The 12,176-nt window shown below is 44.0% G+C and overlaps 1 protein-coding gene across 1 annotated transcript in view; it reads left to right on the top strand.

The window, feature by feature from the left end:
* The window catches only part of CTTNBP2NL (CTTNBP2 N-terminal like), a 39,257-nt gene extending 27,400 nt beyond the window's left edge, over positions 1–11,857 (top strand). Inside the window, exons 3-5 of the mRNA XM_047085908.1 lie at positions 893–1,123; positions 6,352–6,459; positions 7,644–11,857. Coding sequence (XP_046941864.1) covers positions 893–1,123; positions 6,352–6,459; positions 7,644–9,125 — 1,821 coding nt within the window. The 3' untranslated portion in view covers positions 9,126–11,857. The remainder of the gene's footprint in view (positions 1–892; positions 1,124–6,351; positions 6,460–7,643) is intronic.
* Positions 11,858–12,176: the final 319 nt, after the last annotated feature.

The raw sequence follows: 12,176 nt of genomic DNA, 5'->3' as shown, positions 1-12,176 counted from the left end.
TAGAATTTGGCAGCAGGTAGAAGGGATTTTGTCTGCACCTGGTTGTGAGTGCCTCCACCCTCTTGACCCACCAATAACTGAGTGTTCAAATCACAAATAGTCATAATGTGAAAACACTTTTAGTGTCCTTTACTTATCTACAACTGCCTTGTTACATCCCTAAATATGTAAACTCATAAACTACCTGCTGGTAGTACAAGCATTCATAAGCAGAGGCAGTAGCGTGGTGGTTAAAGACATAGACGTTAGAGCCAGGCTGCCTGGATTTAAATCCTACTGCTTTAAAAAAAAAAAAAATTTTTTTTTTTTAACATTTACTCATTTTTGAAAGAGAGACAGAGTGTGAATGGGGGAGGGGCAGAGAGAGAGGGAGACAAAGAACCCAAAGCAGGCTCCAGGTTCCAAGCTGTCAGCACAGAGCCTGACACGGGGCTCAAACTCACAGACCATGAGACCATGACCCAAGCTGAAATCAGATGCTTAACCAACTGAGCCACGCAGGCGCCCCTAAATCCTACTTCTGACCACTTGCTAAATGAGTAACCTGGAACAGGTTACTTGGCCACTGTTTAATAATTTTCTCACCTGCAAATTGAAAATGATAGCCCTACCTTATAGGCTTATAAAATTTAAATAATCTAATGTGAATATAAATGCTTACAACAATGTCTAATGCATAGTTAGCTCTACATAAGTAATTGTCCTCGTTAATGTTATACTGTGCCCCCTCTCCACTGTTGTTTCTACGTTCAGATGGTTCAAGCACCAATGAGATCTGTAGTCAGCAGGTTCCATTCATACTACCACCACCACCTTTAATGTGTAACAACTAGCAATTCTCCCTCCGCAATAGTTTTAAAAAGCAAAATGCTGATGTTTCTCTCTTTCCCAGGCCCAACACAGAGATACTTTCATTGAAGAACGCTATGGAAAATACAACATCAGTGATCCTTTAATGGCCCTGCAGAGAGACTTTGAAACACTGAAGGAGAAAAATGATGGCGAGAAGCAGCCGGTCTGCACAAACCCACTCTCTGTTCTTAAGGTGGTGATGAAGCAATGCAAGAACATGCAGGAACGCATGCTGTCCCAGCTGGCCGCAGCCGAGAGCAGGCACCGGAAGGTGGGTTCACCCAGCTGACCTGTGCCACATAAACTCTTAGGAAGACTTGATAAATAATACCAGATACTTTCTTGTCAGCTGCCAGTTTCCACAGTAAGTCAGCTGGGAGGTCTCCCGGGTGTCAAAAGCCCCGCAGCTTACCCCGGAGCCAAGAGATCAGAAGGAAAACACAAGTTATTCAAAATGTTAAATTTAGGGAGGATGCCAGACACATTACTAGAGACGGCATTCCTTCTTGATGTGACACTCCAAAACACTGGCTATGTTTTTTCAGCTCTTGATCGTCCAGACTTTGGCAACAAACGGGTCTGACCAAGCTTGTAGGTGAACAGAGTGTTCCCTATTTGCTTACTTAAGTGATAAATAACAAGATGAGCAGGTATTTGGGGAATGCTGGATGAGGGAGAGAATTTACCTGACTATAAACATGGAAGCCAATAGATTATTTTCATGTGTTCCTACTTTTGAGTTTCATTGCATTTTACTTTTCGTAAAATGATAAACAGTCCCTAGGATTGTTTACTTTAAAGCTGTTCGAACCTATTAGGAAAGTGTGTGTGTGTGTGTGTGTGTGTGTGTGTGTGTGTGTGTGTGTGTGTGTGTTTGGCTCCCGGTCTTACAGCCCCGAGCTAGGAAGGCAGACCTGTGCTTTCCTCTACCTCATCTCATTGGAATTCTAATGCTTATGATTTTATTCCCCAACCTGTCATTTACCGCTGAAATCTGGCCTGTAAAAGGTGCTTGGCTAAAATCTACATTTTCTAAAAGTATTGGTTTAGATTTATACCAGCAAGGGAGACATCAACACATCTAGCAGGAAACATTTTATTCTGAAAAATGGGGTCAGTGGCTGCAAATTGATGAACTTTAGTTTACTTTTATGATTTGCCTGCATTAGAGAGCCATCTGCTTAAAACGCACCTGACAGATTGCTTCAGCATAGGTCTTGCCCATGATTTTTCTTACTCTTCACACTGTCCAAATGAAAGGCCAGAGTAGAGATTCTTAACCATGGATGGGCCTCAGATGTTCCATGATCCTCCAGAAAATATACAGAATGCCAAAAGTTTATGCATTTTTGTAGAATGTGAATTTTTTCCCATATCTTTAATTGAATTCTCAGAATTGTCCGGGACACAGAAGAGTTTAACCTCTGGTCTAGAATGAAGTGAACTAAAGACATTTATGCCCAATTTAAAATGTATCAGTGGCTGGGGGGGGGGGGGGGGGGGCGGTGCCTGGGTGTCTCAGTCGGTTGAGTGTCCGACTTCGGCTCAGGTCATGGTCTGTGAGTTTGAGCCCCGGTCGGGCTCTGTGCTGACAGCTGGGAGCCTGGAGCCTGCTTCGGATTCTGTGTCTCCCTCTCTCTGCGCCTCCCCTGCTCATGCTCTGTCTGTCTGTCTGTCTCTCTCTCTCTCTCTCTCTCTCTCTGTCAAAAATAAATAAACAGTAAAAAAATTGTTTTAAATGTATCAGTGCGTTTGGGTTAGTTGCCTAAATTTGGGGGGCTTTTACATAATCCTCTACGAAAGGCTTCACAGCATCCTTGTCTGATAGGCAGGCCTTTTTCCCCTTTCCTCCATGAAGCAGTTGAACTGTGCTGAATGGCTGGCTGGCCATGATGCCCATGAAAGGTGTAGTGTTGGGATGATTTGTGGCTCTAGGTGATTAGGGAGAGGAAGAAGTCAAAAATAATTCAAAATTCTTTAATACTATATTTCAATGTAAGTTCCTTTAAGTGAGTGTCAAATATTTTAAATCAACCACCTGTCTTTTTTAAGTGTTTTATCAAAGTAAAACACTGACTTTGTTACAAATTCAGTAGTACCTAGGGGCTTATAATTAGAGTGTTTATTGGCCCTGTTTGCCTGAGAGAGTCCCAGTTGTTGTCTATCGCCTTGGGATAGTCATTAAGAATACCCCCTTTGACTCTCAGAAGTGTTGTGGTTTGAGCAGTAAATTATATGGTTACTCTGCTTGTTATGAAACACAGAGTTCCCTGATCCACCTCTCCCCATTCCTTCTTCTCCTCAATATTCAGAGACAACCACTTTTTTCCTTTTGACCATTTATTTTGGTTGGTAAATTCCATATTTCTAAATGGTATACCATTCCCCCCTTATCAATTCTTTTTTTTTAATGTTTGTTTATTTATTTTTGAGAGAGTAAGAGAGAAAGAGAGAGAGAGGGAGCGGGGCAGAGAGAGAGGGAGAGGGGGAATCCCAAGCAGGCTCCATGCTATCAGCACAGAGCCCAATGCTGGACTTGAACTCATGAACTGCAAGATCATGACCTGAGCCTAAATCAAGAGTTGGATGCTCAATCACTGAGCCACCCAGGCACCCCCACCCCCTTATCAATTCTTGACACTTAAATTGCTTCCTCTCATTATAGGTGCAGATTTATCTTGCATCTTGCCTCCCTTTCCACCCTACCACCTTCCCAAAACAAACAATCCCCTTTCCTTACTCACTCTCGGTTGTATCTGCTAGTCCCAAATCCTGAGACTGTCACATTCAGTTTCCTCTGAGGATAAACATCTGCCTAATGCCTGGTCAGTAGACACCTAATACTCTTTGTACAGGAATCAGGTGGAAGGGACAAATAACTCCTGGAAAATACAGATTTTGAGCCAATCTTCTTGTTTCCTATCCCTCATCTGACCTCTCCTCAGCAGCACCTGCCGCCTTCAGGTTCCACACCTCTTTGGGGCCTTGCAGGGCGAATCAGCTTCCTCCCCCACACCAAAGGAGCCACCACCTCTTGCCTCCTTCCCTCCTTTAACATTTCTTGTCTGCTCCAGTTTGTCATTGTGGGTGTTTATCTTTTCATTCCATTTCTATAATTTTAGAGGGCTCTCCAAAGGGAAAGGAGATGATCTACCACCCGTAGCCAAAAGCTTGTCTTTCTACTAAATTGAAAAGTTAGAAGTTGTTTTTGTTTTGTTTTTTAATTTTTTTTATTAATGTATATTTATTTTTGAGAGAGAGAGAGAGAGACATCAAATCTGAAGCAGGCTCCAGGCTCTGAGCTGTCAGCACAGAACCTGACGCAGGGCGCGAACTCACGAACTGTGAGATCATGACCTGAGCCAAAGTCGGACGCTTAACTGACTGAGCCACCCAGGCGCCCCTGTTTTGTTTTGTTTTATTTTTAGGTAATCTCCACACCCACACCCAACATGGGGTTCGAACTTACAACCCCGAGGTCAAGAATCCAAAGCTCTACTGACTGATCCAGCCAGTTGCCCAAGTTAGGGGTTTTTTTTAATTGGAAGGAAGTATACCAAGATGTTTTCATTTTGGTAAATGAAAACATTTTGTGTTTAAAGAGGAGTTTCATGTGCCAGAAACTTTTCTCCCTCCGTTAGTGAAGAGATAGGATGAGAAATGGTCGTGGGGAGGACAGTGCTCTGTCTTAGAGGTCTGGGCCAAGGCACCTCTGAAGGAGGAGCAGAAGCTGCTAGGAAATCCCTTGCCTTTCAGAATATTGCAGTTATAGGTAGGATTATGTGGGAAATGTCCCTTTATTTTTTTTTTACTCTGTACTTTATTTTTTTTGTTAATATAGTTTATTGTCAAGTTAGCTAACATACAGTGTATACAGTGTGCTCTTGACTTTGGGAGTAGATTCCCATGATTCATCGCTTACATACAACACCCAGTGCTCATCCCAACAAGTGCCTCCTCAATGCCCATCACCCATTTTCCCCTCTCCCCCAACCCCCTATCAACCCTCAGTTTGTTCTCTGTATTTAAGAGTCTCTTATGGTTCACCTCCCTCCCTCTCTGTTTGAAACTATTTTTCTCCTTCCCCTCCCCCATGGTCTTCTGTTAAGTTTCTCAGAGCCCACATATGAATGAAAACATATGGTATCTGTCCTTCTCTGGCTGACTTACTTCACTGAGCATAATACCCTCCATTCCATCCATGTTTTTGCAAATGGCAAGATTTCATTCCTTCTCATTGCTGAGTAGTATTCCATTGTATATATAAACCACCCACATCTTCTTTTTTTTTTTTTTTTAATTTTTTTTTTTTCAACGTTTTATTTTTTTTATTTTTGGGACAGAGAGAGACAGAGCATGAACGGGGGAGGGGTAGAGAGAGAGGGAGACACAGAATCGGAAACAGGCTCCAGGCTCTGAGCCATCAGCCCAGAGCCCGACGCGGGGCTCGAACTCCCGGACCGCGAGATCGTGACCTGGCTGAAGTGGGACGCTTAACCGACTGCGCCACCCAGGCGCCCCCACCCACATCTTCTTTATCCATTCATCAGTTGATGGACACTTGGGCTCTTTCCAGAATTTGGCTATTGTTGAAAGTGCTGCTATAAACATTGGGGTACATGTGCCCCCACGAAACAGCACTCCTGTATCCTTTGGATAAATTCCTAGTAGTGCTATTACTGGATTGTAGCATAGTTCTATTTTTAATTTTTTGAAGGACCTCCATACTTTTCCAGAGTGGCTGTACCAGTTTGCATTCCCACCAACAGTGCAAGAGGATTCCCATTTCTCCACATCCTCGCCGACATCTGTTGTTTCCTGAGTCGTTAATTTTAGCCACTCTGACCAGTGTTAGGTGGTATCTCAATGTGGTTTTGATTTGTAGGGAAATGTCCCTTTAAATTTGTGCAGTATTTGCCTCCAAATTGGGCTTAATCCTTTGGTGCCAGGATAAGTGGAATGGGGTAGGCAGGTTAATCAGAGGCCTTGTGAAAAATCTACACATAAGATCCCAAGTGTTGAGCCTTTTTACATGCAGGAAGAACTCGGGAGAGTCTTTCCACCTCTTAGCTAACTGTATATAAAATGTGTATTACTGACTAAGCAAGGCGCAGTGATTTGAGCTTGAGGGAAAGATCTCAGCTTTCAGCTTGCAGCTTTCCATGGTTCTGCCTTGCTTTGTCACCCACACCCATCCCCTAATCAGAGCAAACTGCATCCTTGGAAACTTTCTCAATCCCTATAGCTAATTAGGTGCTCTCTTCTATATACATGCCATTTTGTGCATGTTGAAGTAAAGCATAGATCTTACTGTTTTCTAGCACATAGCTGACATCTCTTTTACCCTGCTAGATAATGTGATCCTTGATGGCCCTGACTGGGATGGACTGATTGATCTCTAGAACTATCTTAAGTGCTTAGTTAGGCACTTAGTATTTAATTGTATTACAAGTGTGTTTCCCTGCTATTTGGATATTATTATTTTTTAATTCTTTAAAGGTGATCCTAGACCTTGAGGAAGAAAGACAGAGGCACGCACAGGACACAGCTGAAGGAGATGATGTCACCTACATGCTGGAGAAGGAGAGAGAGCGGCTGACCCAGCAGGTAGTTAGGTGGAGGGGCTCACAACACCATTTGCCTGGAATAGCATTTCTCAAAGATCGTTCTGCAGGGTGGAAATTAGTGTTGCTCAAAAAGAAAGGGCTTTGTGGTCAAATCTGGGAATTACTGGATTAAACAAAGTTAAATAAATTTCTAATTCAATTTGTTGGACCCTGTAGTACAGAAAAGCACATTGTGAGTCTTAAGAACAAGATAGGGTATTCTGAGTTTAGCAAATCTATGTTTTCATGGAATCTTGTTTTGACATAGATCACTCACTGTGGGACTGTCATTCTATAAAATGTACTCTGGGAACACTAGCTTCAAACTCTCAAGTATTTTGACCTAGGAATCCTAGTAAGAAATACATTTTATATCACAGCCCAATATATATACATACATAAACACATGCCTAAAACAAAAATCTGATGAAATCCCATATAACCCTTACTGGTTACAATAACCATTCTTTTTTTTTTTTTTTAAATTTTGATCATGGCTCATGAGATTAGTTTCCTCATCCATTGGGTCTCAGAGTTTGAAAAACACTGACTAATAGGGTTCCATCAACACTTTCCCTCTTGGTCAGAGTTTCTCTGCCTTAAATAGGGTTGGGATGATAATTAAAATAGACTGCATTTGCATAACAAGTAGCATTTAAATGCAACTATTCTTTTTTAAGGCCAGAAAGAATGATTGCCAAAGCTTTCAAAGTGATGAGCCCCGAGTAACATGTAGAAGTGTTGAATCGCTATATTGTACACCTGAGACACACAGAACACTGTGTGTTCACTCTACCAGAGTTAAAATCAATAAATCGTTCTGTTTTCATCAGCATTCAGTGCGAAACCTGGTGTATATGGCTTCCTGTTTTCTGTATCGGTGGGTTCCAATCTTCTGAGCGCTCCACAGACCTAAAACACAGATGATGGCTCATATTCCTGCCGATAACAGTACAGGAACCAGAAGTGCCTCCTCGACCATCAGGGAAAGATTAAGCCGTAGCGTGTCCATTTCCGTGGGAGGGACTGTAAGACTTCAGAAATACTGGAGCTAAGCACATGGCATCCGTGGCAGACCACGTGCCAGAGAAGAGCTAGCCAGGACACTCGCCTGGAGAGTAGTTTTGCAGCGTATCTCTTCATTTTCTTACTCTAATCACCATGTATGGCGGCCTTCTTTTCCAGCTGGAATTTGAGAAGTCCCAAGTGAAAAAGTTTGAGAAGGAGCAGAAGAAGCTGTCCAGTCAGCTGGAGGAGGAGCGCTCCCGCCACAAGCAGCTCTCGTCCGTGCTGGTGCTCGAGTGCAAGAAAGCCACCAGCAAGGCAGCCGAGGAGGTGCAGAGGGCGGGAGAGCTGAGCCGGAAACTGGAGAAGGAGAAGAGCCGGGTGAGCCAGCTGGAGGAAGAGCTGGCCGCGGAGCGGAAGCGAGGCTTGCAGACAGAAGCCCAGGTGGAGAAGCAGCTGTCTGAGTTCGACATCGAAAGAGAGCAGCTGAGGGCAAAACTGAACCGAGAAGAGAACCGGACCAGAACTCTAAAAGAAGAGATGGAAAGTTTGAAGAAGATCGTGAAGGATCTGGAGGCTTCTCACCAGCATAGTAGCCCTACTGAGCAATCCAAGAAACCGGTAACCGTATCTAAGGGCACAGCGACTGAGTCTCCTGTGCTGGTGTCTGTATTTTGCCAAACGGAAGGTTTCCAGGCAGAAAGAACCCACGGGAGCAACGTAGCCAAGGTGCTGACCACTGGGCTGCCTGGCCCCACCACTCCTACTTACTCTTATGCAAAAACCAATGGCCATTTGGAGCCCGAGATACAAACTGCCAAGGAGTCGGTTACAGGCAGCAGTGTGGAAAACCAAGTGCCTCCACGAGAGAGGTCTGTGGGGTTGGCCCAAGAGAAAGCAGTGGAGAATGGCGGGTGTCCTGTGGGAATTGAGACTCCTGTCCCAGCACCTGGTCACCTCCCGTCCAGCGGGGGCTCGCTGTCTCCCAGCAGCACCGCCTCCTCCTCTCTCACATCCTCTCCTTGTTCCTCCCCAGTGCTAACTAAGCGCTTGTTGGGGTCCTCAGCCAGCAGCCCCGGCTACCAGTCATCCTACCAAGTAGGGATCAACCAGCGGTTCCATGCAGCGCGGCACAAATTTCAGTCCCAAGCAGATCAGGACCAACAGGCCAGTGGTCTGCAGAGCCCTCCATCCAGGGACCTGTCTCCCACGCTCATAGACAACTCTGCCGCCAAGCAGCAGGCCCGCAACACAGTCACTCAGGTGCTCTCCAGGTTCACTAGCCAGCAAGGGCCGATCAAGCCCGTCTCCCCCAACAGCTCTCCCTTTGGCACAGACTATCGGAATCTGGCCAGCACTGCCACCTCGAGAGGGGACACCAGCCATTCCCCTACTCCAGGGAAAGTGTCCAGTCCACTGAGCCCTCTGTCTCCAGGGATCAAGTCCCCCACCATCCCCAGAGCCGAGAGAGGACACCCGCCTCCCATCCCACCCAAAAAACCGGGCCTCACTCCCTCTCCATCCACTACCACTCCATTGACCAAAACCCCTTCCCAGGCCTCCTCCTTGGCCGCCGCAGAAGACCTAGCCGGCAGCTGCTGTTCAAATGCCGTTGTGGCTAACGGCAAGGACGTCGAGATCCTTCTGCCTACCAGCAGCTAGTCCCTAGCGGGAGGCTCCACGTCTGACATTCCACCAGATTTCGTCCAAGAGCTCAGAGTCAAACCGTTGAGTCAGATCATGTTATTTATTTTGATAGTAGCTGAAACCATCTGTATAATACATGTAGTGTGTTTCACCTTTTTGTATTTTTTTAAGTAGAAACCGAGTACTTTGGATTTGTATGACTCACACCTTTGTACTAACGCGGGAAGGGCACCTCAAAGACATCTCCAGCTCGGCAGTCACCGACCTGTTGTGATGGAGAAAGCTAATTGAGTACCAGGTGGTGATTTGCTATTTTGGGACTAGAATCACTCAACACTCATTTTGAATTATGCAGAAAGTGGTTCGTGTAAATTTTTATTCCAGATGAACGTGTTTAAAAAGTGCCTGAAATAAGACTGCCATATGAATGTGTGATTCTGCAGCAAAAACACAAAATGGATCATCTAATTGCAGAAAATGAGATCCTCCGTGAATCCTGAATGTTAAAAACCAACACTGCTTTTAATCCTCTTTTGCTGTTTTTAATATAAGCTGTGTCCAGAAACAAGGCTGCATCAGTAGGATGGGAATCCTGAAGGTGGTTGTGGACTCCCCACAAAGCTGAGCTTTATAGAGCCCTTGAGAAACCCTCCTGAGCAGTAAGCAGCTGGGGTGCCGGTTTTCTTGTACTTCTGAAAAATTAAGTCACTCCCAGTTTCCTGCATAAATTCTTGAATGGAATGAAATCACATCTCCTTTCAAAAAATGTCTTCGGGCATCTACTGTTGTGTAAGGAACTTCTGATTCCAGTCGCTATTACTTGAATAGAAAATGGCTACTCATTCTGTATAAAAGTTTTTCGACAGAATGAGATCTTTATTCTGTAATCAAAAAGCAATAACTGAAAAGTCACTCTCTTTGTAATATTATAAGTCAGAATTATACAGGTTTTACCAATATTATTACACTTCTTCTCCGAGCTGCCAACACTTGGTGTCTATATCTGTGGAACCAAATTAACTTTTCCCTAAATGGAAGAATGTGTGTGTGTGTGTGTGTGTATATATATATATATATATACACACACACACACACATACATATACATATATATATATGTATAGATACACACCCCTTTACGTGTTTAACATACACACACTTAAACACACAAATATTAGCGTGATTCTATCTTTGGAGTTTGCAATATAGCATAAAGGACGAGTAGACATGCACATTAAGATTACCTGTCACAGCAACTAGATGCAGCTGGGACCCAATCAGTCAAAGGAGGAACCTTGTCCACAGGGACGTGGGGAAATTCCAAATGAAGTCAGGTCTTCAGCATCACGAAAAACCAGAGCCAAACTCACCCCAGCATCACAAAACTCCACTGGCCAAATGAATGAGTGAAACAGGTCACTCAATCAAGCGCTGTAAGACAGCCAGGAGAGGGGGAGCTGTAGCAAATGGAAGTGCCCAGGCCCCCTGTGAAAGGAAAGGGCCACCCCTGTTGAGCTCCAGCTGCTTGCTGCCGTGCGATAGTGTTAGCCCAGGGTTACCAGCTCCTCAAATTTGGGGGAAAGCCAGATTTTCATAGAAACATTCTCATTTTTAAATATCAAAACAGATTCAAAAACAATTTTAAACTTCTGGTTAAACACTTGTGCAGCTGGGTTTAGCTCAGAAGCTGACAAGTTGCAACCTCATTCATTCTAGAAACTTCCATCATTTGCATCGTTGTGAGTTTGTGAGGACAGACACCTCCACTCTCCAACTTGTAGGCTAGTACAGCTGACAGAGGCTATAGAATATAATGAGGATCCTCGTCTTCCAAACAAGACTTTGCAACCCAGCTCAAACAAGGTGGTTATATGATTTGTCCACGGATGGAGAGGCCTTGGTGTCCTCACATACATTCTCCCTAGCCAGTGTCTACCCAGAAGCCCTGCCCTGCTATAATTTGAATCTACTTCTTCCCAATCCAATATGAATTGATGGGGGGACAGGCAGGTGATGGAAATCAATGTGTAAATCACAATTGGTGTCTCCAGGGCTTACGGTCTGATTAAGGCCAATACAGAAAAAAATTAAAATACTACTAATGGCCCAGGGCATCTACCAAATGATGAAGGTGGTATCTCAGAAATCGCCCAAAGCGATCATGCATGAAATTTTATTCCCACGCATAGCCAAATGAAGTGTTGATGATAAAATAGCTGAACTTTTTAAACAGGAGAGGGGGCTATAGCCCCAGAGTTTTATTACCTCTCTTGCTTTAAATGGTAATCTTAAAAGTTGCATTGTGCTCTTCCTTTGTTTTGGCATAGATATATATATATAGAGAGAGAAATACTATAAGGAGGTTTATTTCTTAGGAAATGCACTGAATAATGTATTTCTTTTACAGTGTAATATGGGGGTGGGGGAAATGCAAAAGAAACGTGTATTTTTGCTAGTTGCCTATCTTCTAAGATAAATAAGCACAATATTGCAATGGATCCAATACTCCAGTTAGGTATTCTAGATTAGTATTTAAATTTGCTGTAGATTGTGTGTGTGCTAAGTAAAAGTTCCATGATTCACAATTTCGGTATTAACCCATGTTGTGAAAGCTGTGTTACTACTCAACAGATTATAATGGATGTGCGACACATAACACAAGCATTAACTAAATCGTTTGTAAAGCCAAATGTACCATGCAGAAGTCTTCATCCACTTTTATAGCAGACTACATTAAAACAAGTTAAATCATTCTGTCTGGGGAAAATCTAGTCTTGTTTGTACAAAGTGAAGGATGTTGCACAACAGGGCCTGTTTTGTTGGGGAAGGAGCAGGTGGTGTAGAGGAAGCACTCGTCTGTGGCTTTCAAAAACCCAAGTGAAGTCAGTGACCCATCCAGGTTAGACTCCAAAAGGAGCTGGCATATTGGTTTTCTTTAGAACCTTAGAGCTGGAAGAAGCCTTGGCAATAATCCAGTCTGTACTTTTCAAACCCTGGGGTGGGGGGGGGGGGGCGGTCTGGACCTGAGAATCTGAAAAAAGCTAGGCACCATCCCCAGACAAATGGA

The sequence above is a fragment of the Lynx rufus genome, unplaced genomic scaffold (assembly GCF_022079265.1).
Source record: "Lynx rufus isolate CCGP_SWC_20201006 ecotype Redwood Valley unplaced genomic scaffold, mLynRuf1.p SCAF_2, whole genome shotgun sequence".
Classification (NCBI taxonomy): Eukaryota; Metazoa; Chordata; class Mammalia; order Carnivora; family Felidae; genus Lynx; species Lynx rufus.
Note: the sequence above shows the minus strand (reverse complement) of the source record. Positions and strands in the feature narration are given on the sequence as shown.